Source organism: Pyrus communis, chromosome 11, assembly GCF_041283825.1.
Source record: "Pyrus communis isolate YQ-2024b chromosome 11, ASM4128382v1, whole genome shotgun sequence".
NCBI classification, from domain to species: Eukaryota; Viridiplantae; Streptophyta; class Magnoliopsida; order Rosales; family Rosaceae; genus Pyrus; species Pyrus communis.
The window spans coordinates 27717501-27742059 of record NC_142575.1 but is presented as its reverse complement, the minus strand read 5'-3'; the positions used below and the strand labels follow the sequence as shown (position 1 = coordinate 27742059).

Here is a 24559-nt window from a genome sequence, read left to right as displayed (position 1 = left end):
AAACAAAAAGTAATAGGGATATAAAATGTTGATATAGCTTAGCCGTGACCACGCAAATAGAAGGGCATGAGAAGAGTATGGAAATGGAAGAGCATACAATCCACCTCTCTACAAATAGCAAACTGACCCACACTAGCAAGAAATTTTTAGTTGTGACAGGAACATAGATAGTACACAACGTCTTTTTATGTAAATGATGAAAAATTTTAATTTTTAAGTTATTAATCTTTTAACACACAAATTCCACTATTTATATAAGAACGGTCACACTTAAGCTTCCACCACTAGAGAACTATCCCAATGCTAATGGTTGACCTGGTACACATTAGTCCTACGTAGAAATATCTTCACACCATTTCCAGATCGATCATATATACCGATCGCTTCCCCTTTCGTTCTTGTTCCTCATCGTCTTTTTCCAAATCCACTCATTTAGGCCATGACCAAAGAATCCATGGCTGTCTTTCTCATGTTCTTCTTTCTTTTCTTCGCCACCTCTTCTGCAGCCTCTTCTAAATTCGATCTCCAAAAAGCTTACCCTGATCACTGTGCCTCATTTGTTCCCCAGTCTTCCCCGAAAGGAGACGCGCAAGGACCGCCCGACCAACACTACCACACAGGTTACTACACCCGTGGCGGTGGCAGTGGCGTTCTTAGTCCTAGCGTATTCTATTATCCTAACGAAAACTCTGTTCAATTCGATATCCAGAGCATTGGAGAAACTGATGTTCAAGGCCTGATCAAGCTTCAAGGGAGTTTGATATTTCCGAGAGATGCGTTTTACTTTGTGGGAAGTACTTCCACCACAAGTAACGGGTCCTCATCTCGATCAGTTCCTCGTCCAAGAAGATCAACACGTGTTAAACTTGGTGGATTCTGGTCACAATCTTCCGGGAAGCTGTGTATGGTTGGTTCGGGTTATGATTACTTGGAAGGACGAAATTATTTGCATCAGATTCATTCTGTTCTTAAGCTCCACAATTTCACGAACTCCACTAATGTCACAAGTTTGATTAGCGGAACCTTGGAGAGCATGACCAGTTCCGAGGATGATGCCGATTATTTCGAACCAATCTCTATTTTGATGCTTCCTAGCATGAACTACCAGTACACTCTGATTTCAAATAAATCCGAGGCCATCAGTGCTTCTGGTGGCGCTGATAGTTCCAATCCCACAAGTTCCTTGAATATTAAGAGATTTTGTTCTGTACTCTCAAGGGAAGTGCCATACCATGCATTTGATCTCAAATACTCAAGCCGTTGCGTATCTGCGAAAAACTGCACTCCAGTTGCTGCGTCTAGTTTTCCTCGGTTTATGTTCTTGAACCTTATTGAATGTTCGGAGAATCCACAAAGGTTGAGAGTCCTGGTGGAATTTGAAGACAGCAGCAACTTCTGGTATCGAAGGTTCGATCCCAATACAACAATGGCTGGGGAAGGCTCATGGGATGCAGAAACAAATCAGCTGTCTTTTGTTGCATGTCGATTCTTGGTTGCGGCAGGCTCTTGGAACAATACTAGGGTCGGTGATTGTTCAACAAGATTGAGCTTGCGATTTCCAGCTGTATGGACAATCGGAAACAGCAGTAGCATGGTGGGGAAGATTTGGAGCAACAAAACTGTGACAGAGTTGGGTTACTTCGAAAAGATCACATTCGAAAGTCATGAGGATGGCAATGGAAGGATTCCGATTCCAGGCGCGAAGTATGAGTACACGAAAATCAACACCGTAAACAAGTTGTGCCCGAAAAAGGAGACCGCTCGTGGCAAGACCAATGTGTACGCGGATCCGTTTTCTTATGAAATGAGATTTGATATGTCAGCTAAGAATTCTGAAGGACAAGTTGCATGGGGCAGTTCCGTCCCGATTTCTGTTGGGGATCAATTTCATCAGGCGTATCGGTATTGGATTGCAAGCGCTGAAGATGAAGATGAATCTACAGCTCCTGAGAGATACAGCGACAACCACAGCAAAGCGTACAATATTAGCTACAAAATAAGCATCGACCGGCTATCTGATGCAAAGTTTGGAAATACATCAGTTTTAAACGAAACGCAGATCTTTGCCGAAGGGATCTATGATGAAACCGAAGGCAGCCTGTGCATGGTAGGCTGCAGAATACTGGCCTCAAAGGGTCAGCAGCCAACAAGTGATTCTGTAGATTGCGAAATTGCTGTCAATTTTCTGTTCCCTTCAACAAATCCAACCAAGAATTCGGGTTTCATCAAGGGCAGCATAAAAAGCACACGAAAAAAGTCCGACCCTCTTCATTTTGAAACTTGGGATTTAACCTCAACTTCCGCCACCCTCTTCGAAGAAAGGCGGTCCATTTGGAGGATGGATGTGGAGATCATATTGGTTCTTATGTCCACCACGCTGGCGTGCTTCTTTGTGGCGCGACAACTCTTCCATGTGAAAAAGTATCCAGATGTTCTTCCCTCCATTTCCATTTTCATGCTACTAATTCTAAGTCTTGGCTACATGATACCACTTATGCTGAACTTTGAAGCCATATTCACGAGTAGCACCAATCGCCAAAATGTGTTCCTTGGAACCGGAGGATGGCTTGAAGTTAATGAGGTAATTGTGAGGGTGATAACAATGGTAGCTTTCTTGCTGCAAATCCGTCTTCTGCAGCTAACTTGGTCAGCAAGATCAAAAAATGGAAATCGCAACAAGCTGTGGCTCATGGAGAAAAAGACTCTCTTTGTGGTCTTACTACTATATGGTGCAGGGGCTTTCGCCATTTTGCTTCTCCATAAACAGATTTGGAAGAAGACCAACTATGCCGAGCGCTCAATTTTAAGCATTGCCTTCAAATCTTACTCCGGTTTGGTTATGGACGGTTTTTTGCTGCCTCAAATTGTGCTCAACATGTTCTGCATGTCAAAGGAAAATGCTCTATCCATTTCGTTCTATATAGGAACAACTTTTGTTCGAGCACTGCCTCATGCATACGATCTTTACAGGGCTCACAACTTTGCTCATCCCCAATTCAACGAGTCGTACCTGTATGCAAGCCCTGCAGTAGATTTTTACTCCACTTCTTGGGATGTCATAATTCCTTTTGGGGGTTTAGTGTTTGCTGGTGTCATTTTCTTGCAGCAGAAGTTTGGGGGTCGTTGCTTTCTCCCCAAAAAGTTGATAGAGTTGGGTGAATATGAGAAGGTCCCTACTGTTAGCATAGGGTAATTTAATCTTCTCTCGTCTGTACTTTTGAGTATGTATCATGTTTTAGTGTTTTTTCCTTTTTTCCTTTTATCTTTCTTTCTGTTTGTAATATGTTGAACTTGTAAGCTATAATGTGTGCATTTTCATTTTTCTTTTCTATAAGATTAGAAAACAATATTTGCTTCGTCACAGGTTTTTGATCATGTTTGCGCACACATTCTAGAGATTTTCGATAAGAAAACAAAAACAAAACTAGCGAGAAAAACGTGAAAGACATGGAGAAAGAGAGAAGCGCAAGTTTAGAGGTGCTTAGAATAAATTTTGGATGTGAGACATCTGCAGAATAGTTGCAGAACCAGCAGCATTCCACAGAGTTCTTTGCATCCTTTCTGAATAGTGTTCATTTTTGTCACCTTATGTTTCTTTTACAAAGCGGTATTCTAATATACTCTAGTTAACGGGGAAGAGATTCAAACCAACTGATCTAAAACCTACATATGCAGATTTGATGCAATTCTAGACAACACAAAAGTTCCTATAAATAATCATCAAAACTGTCCGTAACCAAAAAGATTGAGTGAAGGAGCTTGTAACTTCATTGGTTAAGAACTTTCTTCCTGCACCGAGCTCTTTGTGTTCGTCTCCGCCTCAATGCAACCCTTTTACTCAGAACCCTCCGAGCATGGCCAAAGGCTCTAGTTTCATTGACATGGGCACACGTCCTCACTCCTCAGATTGCTTGCTACAAAGTTCAATTCACTTAGGCCTAATAATTGGTATCTAACCTTTTTTGACAAAGCAATATTCTAAGGGCTCATTCGATAACCACTTCGTTTTTAGTTTATAGTTTTCGATATAAGAAAACGTAGAAAAGTATAAGGAGAAAACGAAAGGGACTTTTTGTTTTTTGTTTTTAAGGAGCATTAAATATAGAGACAATAAAAATCAACTTTATTTAAAGAGAAAGATTTAAAATTTAACGAAAGGGACTTTTAGTTTTTAGTTTTTAAGGGACTTAAATTTTAACAATCTTTCTTAAACTGAACACATATATTTTTTAAACTGACTTTTTCTAAAACTGAATATGAGTACTACATTATTTCTTAAACTGAATGCGGATACTATACTATTTCTTAAACTAAACAATGACTATTTCTGAAAACTGAACATTGGTACCATCATTATTTATTAAACTCAACACTCTATAACTATTTCTTGCACTGAACACTGACTATTTCTTAAACTGAACACAAGTACTACACTTTCTTAAATTGACTATTTTTTAAACTAAACATTGACTATTTCTTAAGGATAATGAGACCATATTTGCATACCAAATATCGTGTCACCAATAAAAAAATAAGCAAGTTAATCGATACTTAATTAATAATCTAATCATTTGTAACTTACATCATTTGGTTTGTGAATTTAGTTTAAAGAGTAATGTTATTCATACCATATTTTTATACCACATTTCTATACCACCTTAGGTGGCATCTGATATGGACAACCACATCATTTGAAAAATTTGCAAAACCCAAGGAAATGAAGGAGAAAGACTTCTTGTATACCACAATTATCATTTAATTCACTAGTTTTTCTTAATTATTAGTTTATTAAATAATGAATTAAATTTAAAAATCTAATTAATTTAAATGATATAGCTGTTCACATCAAATGTCACCTAAGATGGTATGAAAATATTGTACAAAAACATGGTACAAATTAAACATTGGTACTACATTATTTCTTATACTGACAGTTTTTAAAAGTGACCACGAATATTAATTCTGGAACCAAATACGTGTTGGCATGCGCTTTGGACATGTTTTTTATTGGGTTTTGATTCCGACCTATATCTCTTACTTCGAAATAAGGCCTTTAACTTATTCTAATTGATTGTGCCTCTCATCTTTGAGTTCTCTACTGTGAAATGATTACTCCATTATTTCTCGTCACTTGATCACTTGAGCTAACCCTGAAAGTTTTTATTCTTATTCACTTTTGTGGTGGGATACATGCACTTTGGATTGACGAAGACTCATTTTATATAGTAAACCCACGAATCTATTAATATGAATTTTGGTAGGTCTTAGTCTTAATTGAGATTATTGCCATGGTGAAATTATATGTTCTCAAGTTGAAGTTCATGCTCCCTGTGAATTATGATGACATATGGGGTGTGCACAACACAACAAGTTTTCTTGTTTTCTCATCGATCTGGAAAATGAAAAGCTAATTTAGAACCTGTTTTGTGATAATAAGAGAAGTATTAGTGGACTGATAGCTCGCAAGTAATTTTCTATCGATCCAATCTTGAAAATCCTAAAAATTCCGTAATCTAAACTATCCATCATAGATCATCCGTATCCTTTTCCTCCTGTTCTTGCTTTATTTTGTTCTTTGGTTTGGTTCATTTTTCCAAATGTAGGTTGACCTTGACTTAGTGGAGTTACAGCTTTGTCTCCTTACCGAGTCCTTCCTTTTAAATTGGTCCCTCTCTACCAATTAAAAGCTAAATGTCAACATCGTCTTATCGTCATGACTCATGAGACAGACTTGGAAGTCTTGCAATGCTACATTTTCCAAGTCAATGAAGGCTAACAACAATTGATTGGATAAAAAATGATAAACAAACGTCAACGTAAAATATAATTTTGATCGCAAATTGAAATAATTTGGTCATAATTTTGATTTATTTCTTCTTTTTTATGGCAATTTTTTCGTCAGCTAATATGTTATAACGAAGAACATAAGAAGGATATGAATCAAAAAGTTAAAAGAATTTTGCAAGGATTTATAAAGAGTTGGATCTTCATTGCTAAATGGTTTCATAGATCAGGGTGATGCTTCAACTTTATTTCTGGTATTATTGTAGGAAAGGTTACAACGAGAAGACTTTTGGGCAACTAAATTGACAGAAATCGAAAAGCCAGCAGTTTGGCCTCCAGTTTCCCAACAAACTACATTAGAAACAGCAAACAGACCCACACTCGCAAGAAATTTTTAATTGTGACAGGAATATGGATGATATACTACGTGTTTTTATGTAAATGGTGAAAATTTTTAGTTTTTAAGTTATTAACCTTTTAACACACATATTCTACTATTTATATAAGGACACATAATGTACCATCTCGTGTGACGGTCACATTAGTCCTACTAGTAATATCCTCACACTATTTCCACATCGATCAGATATACCAATCGCATCCCCTTTCGTTCTTGTTCCTCATCGTCTTTCTCCAAATCCACTCATTTAGTCCATGACCAAAGAATCCATGGCTGTCTTTCTTATGTTCTTCTTTCTTTTCTTCGCCACCTCTTCTGCAGCCTCTTCTAAATTCGATCTCCAAAAAGCTTACCCTGATCACTGTGCCTCATTTGTTCCCCAGTCTTCCCCGAAAGGAGACGCGCAAGGACCGCCCGACCAACACTACCACACAGGTTACTACACCCGTGGCGGTGGCAGTGGAGTTCTTAGTCCTAGCCCATTGTATTATCCTAACGAAAACTCTGTTCAATTCGTTATCCAGAGCATTGGAGAAACTGATGTTCAAGGCCTGATCAAGCTTCAAGGGAGTTTGATATTTCCGAGAGATGCGTTTTACTTTGTGGGAAGTACTTACACCACAAGTAACGGGTCCTCATCTCGATCAGTTCTTCGTCCAAGAAGATCAATACGTGTTACACTTGGTGGGTTCTGGTCACAATCTTCCGGAAAGCTTTGTATGGTTGGTTCGGGTTATGATTACTTGCAAGGACGAAGTTATTTGCATCAGATTCATTCTGTTCTTAAGCTCCACAATTTCACGAACTCCGCTAATGTCACAAGTTTGATTAGCGGAACCTTGGAGAGGATAACCAGTTCCGAGAATGATGCAGATTATTTCGAACCAATCTCTATTTTGATGCTTCCTAGCATGAACTACCAGTACACTCTGATTTCAAATAAATCCGAGACCATCAGTACTTCTGGTGGAACAGATAGTTCCAATCCCACAAGTTCCTTGAATATAAAGAGATTTTGTTCTGTACTCTCAAGGGAAGTGCGATACCATGCATTTGATCTCAAATACTCAAGCCGTTGCGTATCTGCGAAAAACTGCACCCCAGTTGCTGCGTCTAGTTTTCCTCGGTTTATGTTCTTGAAGCTTATTGAATGTTCGGAGAACACACGAAGGTTGAAAGTCCTGGTGGAATTTGAAGACAGCAGCAACTTCTGGTATCGAAGGTTCGATCCCAATACAACACTGGCTGGGGAAGGCTCATGGGATGCAGAGACAAATCAGCTGTCTTTTGTTGCATGTCGATTCTTGGTTGCGGCAGGCTCTTGGAACAATACTAGCGTCGGTGATTGTTCAACAAGATTGAGCTTGCGATTTCCAGCTGTATGGACAATCGGAAACAGTAGTAGCATGGTGGGGAAGATTTGGAGTAACAAAACTGTGACAGAGTTGGGTTACTTCGAAAAGATCACGTTCGAAAGTCTTGAGGATGGCAATGGAAGGATTTCGATTCCCGGCGCGAAGTATGAGTACACGAAAATCAACACCGTAAACAAGTTGTGCCCAAAAAAGGAGACCGCTCGTGGCAAGACCAATGTGTACGCGGATCCGTTTTCTTATGAAATGAGATTTGGTATGTCAGCTAAGAATTCTGAAGGACAAGTTGCATGGGGCAGTTCCGTCCCGATTTCTGTTGGGGATCAATTTCATCAGGCGTATCGGTATTCGATTGCAAGCGCTGAAGATGAAGACGAATCTACCGCTCCTGAGAGATACAGCTATAACCACAGCAAAGCGTACAATATTAGCTACAAAATAAGCATCGACCGGCTATCTGATGCAAAGTTTGGAAATACATCAGTTTTAAACGAAACGCAGATCTTTGCCGAAGGGATCTATGATGAAACCGAAGGCAGCCTGTGCATGGTAGGCTGCAGAATACTGGCCTCAAAGGGTCAGCAGCCAACAAATGATTCTGTAGATTGCGAAATTGCTGTCAATTTTCTGTTCCCTTCAACAAATCCAACCAAGAATTCGGGTTTCATCAAGGGCAGCATAAAAAGCACACGAAAAAAGTCCGACCCTCTTCATTTTGAAACTTGGGATTTAACCTCAACTTCCGTCACCCTCTTCGAAGAAAGGCGGTCCATTTGGAGGATGGATGTGGAGATCATATTGGTTTTTATATCCACCACGCTGACGTGCTTCTTTGCGGCGCGACAACTCTTCCATGTGAAAAAGTATCCAGATGTTCTTCCCTCCATTTCCATTTTCATGCTACTAATTCTAAGTCTTGGCTACATGATACCACTTATGCTAAACTTTGAAGCCATATTCACGAGTAGCACCAACCGCCAAAATGTGTTCCTTGGAACCGGAGGATGGCTTGAAGTTAATGAGGTAATTGTGAGGGTGATAACAATGGTACTGGTAGCTTTCTGGCTGCAAATCCGTCTTCTGCAGCTAACTTGGTCAGCAAGATCAAAAAATGGAAATCGCAACAAGCTCTGGCTCATGGAGAAAAAGACTCTCTTTGTGGTCTTACTACTATATGTTGGAGGGACTTTCGCCATTTTGCTTCTCCATAAACAGATTTGGAAGAAGAGCAACTACGCCGAGCGCTCAATTTTAAGCATTGCCTTCAAATCTTACTCCGGTTTGGTTATGGACGGTTTTTTGCTGCCTCAAATGGTGCTCAACATGTTCTGCAAGTCAAAGGAAAATGCTCTATCCATTTCGTTCTACGTAGGAATGACTTTTGTTCGAGCGCTGCCACATGCATACGATCTTTACAGGGCTCACAACTTTGCTCATCCCCAATTCAACGAGTCGTACCTGTATGCAAGCCCTGCAGTAGATTTTTACTCCACTTCTTGGGATGTCATAATTCCTTTTGGGGGTTTAGTGTTTGCTGGTGTCATTTTCTTGCAGCAGAAGTTTGGGGGTCGTTGCTTTCTCCCCAAAAAGTTGATAGAGTTGGGTGAATATGAGAAGGTCCCTACTGTTAGCATAGGGTAATTTAATCTTCTCTCGTCTGTACTTTTGAGTATGTATCATGTTTTAGTGTTTTTTCCTTTTTTCCTTTTATCTTTCTTTCTGTTTGTAATATGTTGAACTTGTAAGCTATAATGTGTGCATTTTCATTTTTCTTTTCTATAAGATTAGAAAACAATATTTGCTTCGTCACAGGTTTTTGATCATGTTTGCGCACACATTCTAGAGATTTTCGATAAGAAAACAAAAACAAAACTAGCGAGAAAAACGTGAAAGACATGGAGAAAGAGAGAAGCGCAAGTTTAGAGGTGCTTAGAATAAATTTTGGATGTGAGACATCAGCATTCCACAGAGTTCTTTGCATCCTTTCTGAATAGTGTTCATTTTTGTCACCTTATTTTTCTTTTACAAAGCGGTATTCTAATATACTCTAGTTAACGGGGAAGAGATTCAAACCAACTGATCTCAAACCTACATATGCAGATTTGATGCAATTTTAGACAACACAAAAGTTCCTATATATAATCATCAAAACTGTCCGTAACCAAAAAGATTGAGTGAAGGAGCTTGTAACTTCATTGGTTAAGAACTTTCTTCCTGCACCGAGCTCTTTGTGTTCGTCTCCGCCAAAATGCAACCCTTTTACTCAGAACCCTCCGAGCATGGCCAAAGGCTCTAGTTTCATTGACATGGGCACACGTCCTCACCCCTCAGATTGCTTCCTACAAAGTTCAATTCACTTAGGCCTAATAATTGGTATCTAACCTTTTTGGACAAAGCAATATTCTAAGGGCTCATTGGATAACGACTTCGTTTTTCGTTTATAGTTTTCAATATAAGAAAACGTAAAAAAGTATAAGGAGAAAACGAAAGGGACGTTTTGTTTTTTGTTTTTAAGAAGGATTATATATAGAGACAATAAAAATCAACTTTATTTAATGAGAAAGATTTAAACTTTAACGAAAGGGACTTTTAGTTTTTAGTTTTTAAGGGACTTAAATTTTAACAATCTTTCTTAAACTGAACACATATATTTTTTAAACTGACTTTTTCTAAAACTGAATATGAGTACTACATTATTTCTTAAACTGAATGCGGATACTATACTATTTCTTAAACTAAACAATGGCTATTTCTAAAAACTGAACATTGGTACCATCATTATTTATTAAACTCAACACTCTATAACTATTTCTTGCATTGAACATTGACTATTTCTTAAACTGAACACAAGTACTACACTTTCTTAAATTGACTATTTTTTAAACTAAACATTGACTATTTCTTAAGGATAATGAGACCATATTTGCATACCAAATATCGTGTCACCAATAAAAAAATAAGCAAGTTAATCGATACTTAATTAATAATCTAATCATTTGTAACTTACATCATTTGGTTTGTGAATTTAGTTTAAAGAGTAATGTTATCCATACCATATTTTTATACTACATTTCTATACCACCTTAGGTGGCATCTGATATGGACAACCATATCATTTGAAAAATTTGCAAAACCCAAGGAAATGAAGGAGAAAGACTTCTCGTATACCACAATTATCATTTAATTCACTAGTTTTTCTTAATTATTAGTTTATTAAATAATGAATTAAATTTAAAAATCTAATTAATTTAAATGATATAGCTGTCCACATCAAATGTCACCTAAGATGGTATGAAAATATTGTACAAAAACATGGTACAAATTAAACATTGGTACTACATTATTTCTTATACTGACAGTTTTTAAAAGTGACCACGAATATTAATTCTGAAACCAAATACGTGTTGGCATGCGCTTTGGACATGTTTTTTATTGGGTTTTGATTCCGACCTATATCTCTTACTTCGAAATAAGGCCTTTAACTTATTCTAATTGATTGTGCCACTCATCTTTGAGTTCTCTACTGTGAAATGATTACTCCATTATTTCTCCTCACTTGATCACTTGAGCTAACCCTGAAAGTTTTTATTCTTTTTTATTCTTATTCACTTTTGTGGTGGGATACATGCACTTTGGATTGACGAAGACTCATTATATATAGTAAACCCACGAATCTATTAATATGAATTTTGGTAGGTCTTAGTCTTAATTGAGATTATTGCCATGGTGAAATTATATGTTCTCAAGTTGAAGTTCATGCTCCCTGTGAATTATGATGACATATGGGGTGTGCACAACACAACAAGTTTTCTTGTTTTCTCATCGATCTGGAAAATGAAAAGCTAATTTAGAACCTGTTTTGTGATAAATAAGAGAAGTATTAGTGGACTGATAGCTCGCAAGTAATTTTCTATCGATCCAATCTTGAAAATCCTAAAAATTCCGTAATCTAAACTATCCATCATAGATCATCCGTATCCTTTTCCTCCTGTTCTTGCTTTATTTTGTTCTTTGGTTTGGTTCATTTTTCCAAGTGTAGGTTGACCTTGACTTAGTGGAGTTACAGCTTTGTCTCCTTACCGAGTCCTTCCTTTTAAATTGGTCCCTCTCTACCAATTAAAAGCTAAATTTCAACATCGTCTTATCGTCATGACTCATGAGACAGACTTGGAAGTCTTGCAATGCTACATTTTCCAAGTCAATGAAGGCTAACAACAATTGATTGGATAAAAAATGATAAACAAACGTCAACGTAAAATATAATTTTGATCGCAAATTGAAATAATTTGGTCATAATTTTGATTTATTTCTTCTTTTTTATGGCAATTTTTTCGTCAGCTAATATGTTATAACGAAGAACATAAGAAGGATATGAATCAAAAAGTTAAAAGAATTTTGCAAGGATTTATAAAGAGTTGGATCTTCATTGCTAAATGGTTTCATAGATCAGGGTGATGCTTCAACTTTATTTCTGGTATTATTGTAGGAAAGGTTACAACGAGAAGACTTTTGGGCAACTAAATTGACAGAAATCGAAAAGCCAGCTGTTTGGCCTCCAGTTTCTCAACAAACTACATTAGAAACAGCAAACAGACCCACACTCGCAAGAAATTTTTAATTGTGACAGGAACATGGATAATATACTACGTGTTTGTATGTAAATGGTGAAAAATTTTAGTTTTTAAGTTATTAACCTTTTAACACACATATTCCACTATTTATATAAGGACACATAATGTACCATCTCATGTGACGGTCACATTAGTCCTACTAGTAATATCTTCACACTATTTCCACATCGATCAGATATACCAATCGCATCCCCTTTCGTTCTTGTTCCTCATCGTCTTTCTCCAAATCCACTCATTTAGTCCATGACCAAAGAATCCATGGCTGTCTTTCTTATGTTCTTCTTTCTTTTCTTCGCCACCTCTTCTGCAGCCTCTTCTAAATTCGATCTCCATACAGCTTACCCTGATCACTGTGCCTCATTTGTTCCCCAGTCTTCTGTTGGTTTTGATAATACCAGAACTCAAGAACCCTAGTTATCTTTTATAAGAAGTCTTGTAAAACATGAACTGTTCTTCTCATTAATTATCAATTTGAAGATTACAGTTTTAAAGGGAATAAAACTCAAAACAAATGACAGCAACTCTCCCACGATCTTATGCAGATTTCGTGGAGAGTATAACCTTAAACAACGGAAGCAATCCTAACAGTGGTGAACATGCTCAACCACGTCTCCTACTTACTAGGGATTGTGCATGACTTGGTCTCTGCATGGCCAGTCAGCTTTTATTTAATTTAAAAATAATTAAACTTAACTAAACAACTCTTAACACCCTCCCTTAAACTGATTTCTACTAAAAACAGTTTAGGGTTTTGGTTTCCAACACAAACTCATCATCAGCTCATTTAACCTTCATGCATCCTGCTTGATTTTTCTGCCCACTGTTCCTCGAGATTTTTGAGTGAAAGCACTCCAAGTAACTTCCTCAATTTCTCGAACTGGGGCTGTTTGAGTGACTTTGTAAGTATATCCGCCAACTGGTCTCCACTCTTGCAATACTCGAGCTCAATTATACCATCATTGCACAGATTTCGCAGAAAATGAAAACGAACATCAATATGCTTACTTCTTCCATGCAATACAGGGTTTCTGGATAACTTTATAGCAGAAATATTATCACAGAAAATGGTTGTTGAACCCTCTTGTTTTTCACCGAGTGCTTCAAGCATTCTTCTCAACCAAATAGCTTGGCATGCACTAGAAGTCGCTGCTACGAACTCTGCCTCAGTAGTGGATAAAGTTACGATTTGTTGTTTCTTTGAAGACCATGCAACTGCTCCAGAATTCAGAATAAAAGCATGTCCTGAAGTGCTCTTCCGGTCATCAATGTCTCCTGCATAGTCACTATCGGTGAATCCGACAAAATCTGAACCTCCTTGACTTTTGTAGAGTACTCCATAATCACTTGTTCCCTTTACATATCTCAGGATCCGTCTTGCTGCATTCATATGCATCTCAGTTGGTCTTTCCATATATCTGCTAATGACACTTACTCCATACATTAAATCAGGTCGTGTGAAAGTCAAGTACATGAGACTTCCCACGAGTTGCTTGTATAAGGAACTGTCTACTGCTGCTCCATTTACATCCTTGCTTAGCTTTAATCCAGGCTCTAATGGTGTTCCAATCTCCTTGCAATCAGCCATTTTAAACTTCTCAAGAACTTCTAGTGCATATTTCCTTTGACAAATAAATTTTCCAGCATCCTTCTGAATCACCTCAACTCCCAGGAAATAACTCATTAATCCGAGATCAGTCATCTCAAATTCCTTCATCATAGAATTCTTAAAGTCTTCTATCATTTCAGCTTTATTGCTAGTATATATTAAATCATCTACATACAAGCAAAGGATTAACATATCTCCTCCAATCTCACCTTTAACATAAAGTGAATGATCATAGGGACATTTTTGAAACCCTAGCTTTCCAAGGTGAGCATCAATTCGACTATACCAGGCACGAGGCGCTTGTTTCAGTCCATAAAGCGCATTCTTCAGTTTATACACCTTTCCTTCTTCTCCCTTCTTCTCATAACCTTGTGGCTGATCGACGTACACCTCCTCATGCAATTCTCCATGCAAGAACGCTGATTTTACATCCAATTGATATATCAACCATGAATGTTTAGCAGCTAGTGAAATAACTAACCTGATTGAATCTTGCTTAGCCACGGGAGCAAACACTTCCTTGTAATCAATGCCATGTTTTTGCTTGTATCCCTTTACCACCAAACGAGCCTTGTGCTTATCTACTTCTCCTTTCTCATTGACCTTTGTTCGAAATACCCATTTTACACCAATGGTCTTATGTCCCTTTGGCAAAACTGTCAACTCCCATGTGTTGTTCTTTTCAATGGATCTTAGTTCACTATCCATTGCAGCCTTCCACTTTATCTCTTTTGAAGCCTCTTCAAAAGTGATTGGATCACTATCTACAAATAGCGCAAAATGAACACTGTCATCATCTGAGCTAGTGTAGCTTGAATCATAATCCATCATCCAAGCTGGCCTCTTCCTTGAACCTTCACCCCTTAAGTTATATCTCACTTCTTCAACTTGATGTGGTACTACTTCAGTTTGAAGTGGGGTTTGGGCCGTGATGGTTTCTTCATCAGAGTCATCATCAACTTGTATCTGTTGGTTGTTCTTCATGTCTTCAGACCATCTCCATGTTGTATTCTCATCAAATACTACATCCCGACTGATAATGATCTTCTCAGTTTTAGGATTGTACAACCTATAAGCTTTAGACACATCGCTTACACCAAGAAACACACATTTTTCACCCTTGTTATCCAGTTTCTTTCTTCTATCATCTGGAATGTGTGCATATGCTATGCACCCAAACACCTTGAAATGATCCACAGAGGGCTTTCTCCCATTCCAAGCCTCTTGGGGTGTCATATTTTTAACAGAAAACGTGGGACTTCTGTTAAGAATATGGACTGCCCAAAGAACTGCTTCAGGCCAAAACTGTTTTGGAACTTCTCCCTTTGCTAGAAGGGTTCGAACCATGTTGAGTATGGTTCTATTTTTCCTCTCCGAGACCCCATTTTGCTGCGGTGTATAAGCTGCAGTGAGCTGCCTTTTTATTCCATTTTTCTCACACAAATCTTCAAACTCTTTCGAACAAAACTCTCCTCCACGGTCAGTGCGCAAACACTTGATTTTCTTTTCAGATTCATTCTCAACAAGAGCCTTGAAACTCTTGAATGCATCAAATGCCTCTGACTTCTCATGCAAGAAATAAACCCATGTTTTTCTACTGTAATCATCAATAAAAGAAATAAAGTACCTTTTTCCTCCATTCGAACTTGGATTAATTGGTCCACATAAGTCCGAGTGGACCAATTCCAAAACTGAGTGAGCTCTCGTTGCTTTTCCAGTTGGGAATGCTTCTCTAGGCTGCTTTGCTATGACACACTCCTCACAAACCTTGGTTAGATTTGTGATTTTTGGCAAGCCTGTCACCATCTTCTTCTGGTAGAGAGTTCTTAAGCCATTAAAATGCAAATGACCAAACCTATGATGCCACAGCCATGTTTCATCATCTTCTTTGGCAATCAAGCAAGCATTCACACTCTTAAGCTTCAACGGGAACAACCTGTTTGGTGACATTTTTACCACAGCAATAGAGCCTCTCTTTGGATCATATATTTCGCATTCTCCTTTAAATATAGTGATCCTATATCCTTTATCTTGAAGCTGTCCAGTGCTTAGAAGATTTGTCTTCAAATCAGGAATGAAAAAGACATTTGAAATTGTCTCAATGAAGTCATTTTTGGTCCTGATTTGAATATCTCCTTTTCCCATCACGTTCACTGTTGACTTGTCCCCAAAACTCACAGTAGTACGAAAACTTTCATCCAGGTTAACAAAGGATGCTTTACACCCGCTCATGTGATTGCTACACCCAGTATCCATATACCAAGTCTCTTGGTCAAAGTCCTCCGCAACATGAAATGCCATCAGCAGCGTTTCTTCCTCCTTTGTCTCAATAAAATTTGACTTCTCTCCCTTCTCCTTAGGAAGCTTGGTGTAACACTCATTTCTGTAGTGTCCATAGTTACCACATCTGTAACATTCTATCTGTGATTTGTCAAACTGCTCCTTGCCTTTTCCTTGACGATCATCCTCTTTCTTTGAGACATAAGATGATTTGCTATCATCTTTATTCCCAAACCGTCCACCATCTCGATTTCCACGACCTCCTCTTCCACGACCACGTCCACCTCTTCCACGTCCTCTTCCTCCTCTTGAACTTGAAGATTCAGTGAAGGTGAAAGCCTTCAAAGCTTGCTCCTGGGAGCCTCCTCGGTTGAGCTTCTGCTCATGAACCAGTAAAGAACTTTGTAGCTCATCTATTGACATATCCTCTATGTCATTTGACTCCTCAATTGAGCAGACCACGTAGTCGAACTTAGGAGCCATTGATCTCAAGATTTTCTCCACTACTTCATTATCTTCAATCTTGTGACCATGGATTCTCATCTTGTTAGCCATTGACATAGCCTTTCCAATGTACTCATTCACAGATTCCCCATTCTTCATTTGAAGAGTCTCAAAGTCTCTTCTTATAGCTTGAAGCTGTGCTCGCTTCACCTTTCTGGATCCTTGATACTTCTTCTTCATTGACTCCCATATTTGGTGGGAGGTATCCTTCTCGAGAATAGTTTCGAGAATGGATCTGTCAATCGCCTGGAATAGGTAATTCTTTACCTTTAAATCTTTCAGTTTCTGTTCATCAACCTTCTTTTGTTGTGCCGTTGTCAAAATACCTTCAGGTATCTCAAACCCCATTTCCACAAGGTCAAAGTACTCTTTAGACCTTAAGAAGTTTTCCATCAACATGCTCCAATGGTCGTAATGACCATCGAACTTGGGAATGGCTGGCTGCACAAAGCTTTCTGTTGCCTTTTCACTCGACATTGTTTCTTTCTGAGACCTCTAAAACTGGCTCGTATACCAAATGTTGGTTTTGATAATACCAGAACTCAAGAACCCTAGTTATCTTTTATAAGAAGTCTCGTAAAACATGAACTGTTCTTCTCATTAATTATCAATCTGAAGATTACAGTTTTAAAGGGAATAAAACTCAAAACAAATGACAGCAACTCTCCCACGATCTTATGCAGATTTCGTGGAGAGTATAACCTTAAACAACGGAAGCAATCCTAACAGTGGTGAACATGCTCAACCACGTCTCCTACTTACTAGGGATTGTGCATGACTTGGTCTCTGCATGGCCAGTCAGCTTTTATTTAATTTAAAAATAATTAAACTTAACTAAACAACTCTTAACATCTTCCCCGAAAGGAGACGCGCAAGGACCGCCCGACCAACACTGCCACACAGGTTACTACACCCGTGGCGGTGGCAGTGGCGTTCTTAGTCCTAGCCCATTGTATTATCCTAACGAAAACTCTGTTCAATTCGTTATCCAGAGCATTGGAGAAACTGATGTTCAAGGCCTGATCAAGCTTCAAGGGAGTTTGATATTTCCGAGAGATGCGTTTTACTTTGTGGGAAGTACTTCCACCACAAGTAACGGGTCCTCATCTCGATCAGTTCTTCGTCCAAGAAGTTCAATACGTGTTACACTTGGTGGGTTCTGGTCACAATCTTCTGGGAAGCTTTGTATGGTTGGTTCGGGTTATGATTACTTGCAAGGACGAAGTTATTTGCATCACATTCATTCTGTTCTTAAGCTCCACAATTTCACGAACTCCGCTAATGTCACAAGTTTGATTAGCGGAACCTTGGAGAGCATGACCAGTTCCGAGAATGATGCAGATTATTTCGAACCAATCTCTATTTTGATGCTTCCTAGCATGAACTACCAGTACACTCTGATTTCAAATAAATCCGAGACAATCAGTACTTCTGGTGGAACAGATAGTTCCAATCCCACAAGTTCCTTGAATATAAAGAGATTTTGTTCTGTACTCTCAAGGGAAGTGCGATACCATGCATTTGATCTCAAATACTCAAGCCGTTGCGTATCTGCGAAAAACTGCACTCCAGTTGCTGCGTCTAGTTTTCCTCGGTTTATGTTCTTGAAGCTTATTGAATGTTCGGAGAACACACGAAGGTTGAAAGTCCTGGTGGAATTTGAAGACAGCAGCAACTTCTGGTATCGAAGGTTCGATCCCAATACAACACTGGCTGGGGAAGGCTCATGGGATGCAGAGACAAATCAGCTGTCTTTTGTTGCATGTCGATTCTTGGTTGCGGCAGGCTCTTGGAACAATACTAGCGTCGGTGATTGTTCAACAAGATTGAGCTTACGATTTCCAGCTGTATGGACAATCGGAAACAGCAGTAGCATGGTGGGGAAGATTTGGAGCAACAAAACTGTGACAGAGTTGGGTTACTTCGAAAAGATCACGTTCGAAAGTCTTGAGGATGACAATGGAAGGATTCCGATTCCAGGCGCGAAGTATGAGTACACGAAAATCAACACCGTAAACAAGTTGTGCCCGAAAAAGGAGACCGCTCGTGGCAAGACCAATGTGTACGCGGATCCGTTTTCTTATGAAATGAGATTTGATATGTCAGCTAAGAATTCTGAAGGACAAGTTGCATGGGGCAGTTCCGTCCCGATTTCTGTTGGGGATCAATTTCATCAGGCGTATCGGTATTGGATTGCAAGCGCTGAAGATGAAGATGAATCTACAGCTCCTGAGAGATACAGCTACAAGCACAGCAAAGCGTACAATATTAGCTACAAAATAAGCATCGACCGGCTATCTGATGCAAAGTTTGGAACGCAGATCTTTGCCGAAGGGATCTATGATGAAACCGAAGGCAGCCTGTGCATGGTAGGCTGCAGAATACTGGCCTCAAGGGGTCAGCAGCCAACAAATGATTCTGTAGATTGCGAAATTGCTGTCAATTTTCTGTTCCCTTCAACAAATCCAACCAAGAATTCGGGTTTCATCAAGGGCAGCATAAAAAGCACACGAAAAAAGTCCGACCCTCTTCATTTTGAAACTTGGGATTTAACCTCAACTTCCGCCACCCTCATCGAAGAAAGGCGGTCCATTTGGAGGATGGATGTGGAGATCATATTGGTTCTTATGTCCACCACGCTGGCGTGCTTCTTTGTGGCGCAACAACTCTTCCATGTGAAAAAGTATCCAGATGTTCTTCCCTCCATTTCCATTTTCATGCTACTAATTCTAAGTCTTGGCTACATGATACCACTTATGCTAAACCTTGAAGCCATATTCACGAGTAGCACCAACAGCCAAAATGTGTTCCTTGGAACCGGAGGATGGCTTGAAGTTAATGAGGTAATTGTGAGGGTGATAACAATGGTAGCTTTCTTGCTGCAAATCCGTCTCCTGCAGCTAACTTGGTCAGCAAAATCAAAAAATGGAAATCGCAACAAGCTCTGGCTCATGGAGAAAAAGACTCTCTTTGTGGTCTTACTACTATATGTTGCAGGGGCTTTCGCCATTTTGCTTCTCCATAAACAGATTTGGAAGAAGAACAACTATGCCGAGCGCTCAATTTTAAGCATTGCCTTCAAATCTTACTCCGGTTTGGTTATGGACGGTTTTTTGCTGCCTCAAATTGTGCTCAACATGTTCTGCATGTCAAAGGAAAATGCTCTATCCATTTCGTTCTATATAGGAACAACTTTTGTTCGAGCACTGCCTTATGCATACGATCTTTACAGGGCTCACAACTTTGCTCATCCCCAATTCAACGAGTCGTACCTGTATGCAAGCCCTGCAGTAGATTCTTGGGATGTCATAATTCCTCTTGGGGGTTTAGTGTTTGCTAGTGTCATTTTCTTGCAGCAGTAGTTTGGGGGTCGTTGCTTTCTCCCCAAAAAGTTGATAGAGTTGGGTGAATATGAGAAGGTCCCTACTGTTAGCATAGGGTAATTTAATCTTCTCTCGTCTGTACTTTTGAGTATGTATCATGTTTTAGTGTTTTTTCCTTTTTTCCTTTTATCTTTCTTTCTGTTTGTAATATGTTGAACTTGTAAGCTATAATGTGTGCATTTTCATTTTTCTTTTCTATAAGATTAGAAAACAATATTTGCTTCGTCACAGGTTTTTGATCATGTTTGCGCACACATTCTAGAGATTTTCGATAAGAAAACAAAAAGAAAACTAGCGAGAAAAACGTAAAAGACATGGAGAAGGAGAGAAGCGCAAGTTTAGAGGTGCTTAGAATAAATTTTGGATGTGAGACATCTGCAGAATAGTTGCAGAACCAGCAGCATTCCACAGAGTTCTTTGCATCCTTTCTAAATAGTGTTCATTTTTGTCACCTTATGTTTCTTTTACAAAGCGGTATTCTAATATACTCTAGTTAACGGGGAAGAGATTCAAACCAACTGATCTAAAACCTACACATGCAGATTTGATGCAATTCTAGACAACACAAAAGTTCCTATAAATAATCATCAAAACTGTCCGTAACCAAAAAGATTGAGTGAAGGAGCTTGTAACTTCATTGGTTAAGAACTTTCTTCCTGCACCGAGCTCTTTGTGTTCGTCTCCGCCTCAATGCAACCCTTTTACTCAGAACCCTCCGAGCATGGCCAAAGGCTCTAGTTTCATTGACATGGGCACACGTCCTCACTCCTCAGATTGCTTGCTACAAAGTTCAATTCACTTAGGCCTAATAATTGGTATCTAACCTTTTTTGACAAAGCAATATTCTAAGGGCTCATTGGATAACGACTTCGTTTTTCGTTTATAGTTTTCGATATAAGAAAACGTAGAAAAGTATAAGGAGAAAACGAAAGGGACTTTTTGTTTTTTGTTTTTAAGGAGCATTAAATATAGAGACAATAAAAATCAACTTTATTTAAAGAGAAAGATTTAAAATTTAACGAAAGGGACATTTTGTTTTTTGTTTTTAAGGGACTTAAATTTTAACAATCTTTCTTAAATTTTTTGTTTTTCGTTTACAGTTTTTAATATAAGAAAACGTAGAAAAGTATAAGGAGAAAACAAGAGTGTGATGTGAGAGAAAGAAATAAATAAAAATGAATGAATGTAAATAAAATCTTAAAAGTGAAAACAACTTGAAATAGTTTTCGGCTTTTGGTGTCCCTTTTCTTATTCGTTCCTTCTACATCTATCCTATTATCATTCCGTCATCGTTGTATATCCCTTCTCCCATGTATTTCCTCTCCACCTCTAGCATTAAATTGAATTGAAAGTCAAAAACTAAAAACAAAATGGTTATCAAACAGGCCTAACGTAGTCTAATATACTGGAATGGGGGTTCGAACTCGGAAGGAGGCGGGAACGCTGCTAAGCTGGCCAAACGTGCTCCTTTTTCGAACTCCAATTGGCACATAGATGCTTCTAATTTTGGTTGCATTCTGTATGGCGTGTAATTTCATGATTCAAACCGCTGATCTTACAAACCATAGATATCAGAAACTGTTATTTCAACTCTAAAAATAGTTTGATTCAAATCTTTCATGTATGAAAGTATTGAGTTTAAGAACTAAGAAGCTAGTTTTGGAGCGCAATTAGCATTTCCGATATTTTCCTTTTCCTTTGTCCCCATATTTTTGTTCTTTTATCATTCATAAAAAACAAAATGCAGCTTGGGTTTCACAGTCTTGAGTTTTGTTTGTTCTTCTTGTCTTTGAAAATTGTCATAAACTCCTCATTCTCTTTGAATCTGTCACGAAAGTGACTTTGATGTGGTAAGCACATAAAACAATCGAAACATTGCAGTACCTTTACATTGAATTTCTCTGTGGTCGTCTTCTTGTTCATCTTCCTCCCAAGTGTACAGAAAGAACCAATAGTCTTATGCTACCACCTCTTTGAAGATGTGTTACGCATTGCCAAAGCTTCTCATGTTCTTCTTTGTTTTCGCCGCCTTTTCTTTGGCCTCTATTTCATCATCTTCTCCTCCACCTTCTGATCACTTCTCTTATTCAGTTTCGTCGCCTTCCCCACCTTTTGATCACATCTTTTATTCTGATCATTGTGATTCAATCGTTCCCCAGTCAATGCAAAGTAGATATGTAGGCTCTCGAATTCTCAAGCGCCATACAGGTTACTACACTGGTGGAAGTGGCATTCTTAGTCAAAACTCATCATTTCAGCCTTATCACGAGTCCGAATACTGGATTGAGTTCACCCCCTGGAGTGTTCAAAGAACCTACGTACCAGGCTTGTTCAAGATTGAAGGAAGTCTTCGATTTCAAAGAGGCAGTGCGTTTTATTATGTGGGAAATGTCACAACTCATCGTCGACCAAGTTCGGTAAGCTTTAAACTAAGTGGGTTCTGGTCCGAATCTTCTGGGAAGATTTGCATGGTTGGATCAAGTTCTAATTACTTGGGACATGGTCGTTGGCTTTATTATCCCGCTGTTCTTAAGCTCTATAATGTCATGAATTCCACTAGTGTTACTAGTTTAATTACTGGAACCTTAGAGAGCTCGATGAATTCTGAGAGTGATCCAAGGTACTTCAGAACAGTCTCTATTTTGATGACACCTCGTGTAAATTACGAGTACTCTTTGGTTTCAAATAAATGCAACAATAGTTGTTCTGCTGGAAGTGATTTTCCCTCAAGTTCATTTCCATTGGCCACATTTTGTTCGGTACTTTCAACTGTAAAGGGGCAGGAGTTTGATCTCAAGTATTCAAGTCATTGCCTTTCTACAAAGAACTGCCCTCCATTTGCAGCTTCTGAGTTATCTCATGTCATGTCGTTGAAGGCTATTGAGTGTTCAGAGAACACACGAAGGTTGAGAGTTGAAGTGGAATTTGCAGAAAGTAAAAATTCCTGGTATCGGAGGTCCTTTTATCCCGATAGAATATTGCTTGGGGAAGGGTCATGGGATGCAAAGAACAATCAGTTATATGTTGTTGCTTGTCGAGTCTTAAACGCAACAGATTCTATCAGTATTAGTACTCATGTGGGTGATTGTTCAGTAAGGTTGAGCTTGAGATTTCCTGCAATATGGACAATCGGAAAGACTAGTAGCACCGTGGGGCAAATTTGGAGCAGCAAAAACGTGACAGTGTAACATCCCACATCACCCAGGGGAGTGATCCTTAAATGTATATTCCCATCCCTACTTAGCGCGAGGCTTTTTGAGAGCTCACTGGCTTCGGGTTCTGTAGGAACTCTGAAGTTAAGCGAGAAGGGGGCTAGAGCAATCCCATGATGGGTGACCCACTGGGAAGTTGCTCATGAGTTCCCAAAAACAAAACCGTGAGGGAATGGTAAGCCCAAAGCGGACAATATCGTGCTACGGTAGTGGAGCGGGCCCGGGAAGTGGTCCGCCCCGGGCCGGGATGTGACAGACAGCGTCGGGTTACTTTGAAAGCATCGCTTTTGAAAGCCCTCAGAATTATATGGTAATGTTTCCACATCCAGATTTGAAATATGAATATACTAAAATTGACAAGGTAATCAAGTTGTGCCCGAGAAACAAGGCTGCTCATCGCAATACCTACAAACATCTCAAAGCATTTTCTCCCGAAATGAAATTTGGCATGCAAGTCAAAAATTCTAAAAGGGAGGTAGCTTGGGGCAGCGCTGTCCCTCTCTTCGGTGCAGACAGCTTCTACCTCTATCGTTATCTGTACTTACAGGCTGCAAGCAGTGGAGACTTTGCACCTCCTGTGAGCTACAGCTACCACAGCATCCCTGTCAATGTCAGCTACCAAATAACCATCAATTTCAATCAGTTGGGAAAGGTACTTTCTAAACTGCAAAAATCTTCGAACTCAAGTGAAGTGAAAATTTATGCTGAAGGGATCTACGACGCTACAGACGGAAGCCAGTGCATGGTTGGCTGCCGAAATCTGGGCCCAAGCAATCAGCAACAAACAAATGAATCCATAGATTGCGAGATTCTTGTCAATTTTCAGTTGCCTCCAACAAACAAAAAGAATGTAGGTGTTATCAAGGGCAGCATTAAAAGTATAAGGAAAAATTCCGATCCTCTTCATTTTGAAAGCTGGGATTTGTCTTCAGATTCTATTTCTGTAGTTGCACCAAGGCGATCCATTTGGAGAATGAATGTGGAGATCACCTTGGTTTTGATATCCACCTCACTCGCATGTGGTTTTTGTTGAGAATCAATGTCAAGCCCAAAACTATAAGTAATCCACAACCCAATCTAAAGTCCAAGTCCATATCTAGTTTGATGATGTAATTGCTTACAATTACAATGTTAGATATGGTTGAGTGGAAAAAATTAGGTGAAATTAATGAGTTTTGTGTGGTAGCAAATAATCTTAGTTTAATTAAGTGTGTGGTGTAGCTTTCATTTGGTTTGCTATAAATACCCAAGTCCCCAAGCATTGTATATCATCCAAGGAAAAACAAAGCCTAGAGCTAAATAAGAAAAACTTTGCTAATTAGTTTGTTTTGTGAGCTTTCTTTAAGAGTGTGCTCTATTTTCTTCTTCTTGGGATCATTAGAGTTA

At 38.9% G+C, this 24559-nt stretch overlaps 2 protein-coding genes and 2 pseudogenes across 2 annotated transcripts; all 4 read left to right on the top strand.

Moving 5' to 3' along the window:
- Positions 1-266: 266 nt before the first annotated feature.
- Positions 267-3356, top strand: LOC148693215 (uncharacterized). Its single transcript, XM_088680026.1, has one exon. It carries the CDS (start codon positions 440-442, stop codon positions 3191-3193), a length of 2754 nt encoding a protein of 917 aa, XP_088536152.1. The 5' UTR covers positions 267-439; the 3' UTR covers positions 3194-3356.
- Positions 3357-6349: 2993 nt separating this feature from the next.
- On the top strand, positions 6350-9362 carry LOC137742821 (uncharacterized). Its single transcript, XM_068482771.2, has one exon. It carries the CDS (start codon positions 6439-6441, stop codon positions 9196-9198), a length of 2760 nt encoding a protein of 919 aa, XP_068338872.2. The 5' UTR covers positions 6350-6438; the 3' UTR covers positions 9199-9362.
- An 8070-nt stretch (positions 9363-17432) lies between these two features.
- LOC148693214 (uncharacterized) lies at positions 17433-20185 on the top strand (annotated as a pseudogene).
- A 90-nt stretch (positions 20186-20275) lies between these two features.
- Positions 20276-24559, top strand: part of LOC137742822 (uncharacterized) — a 9636-nt pseudogene continuing 5352 nt past the window's right edge.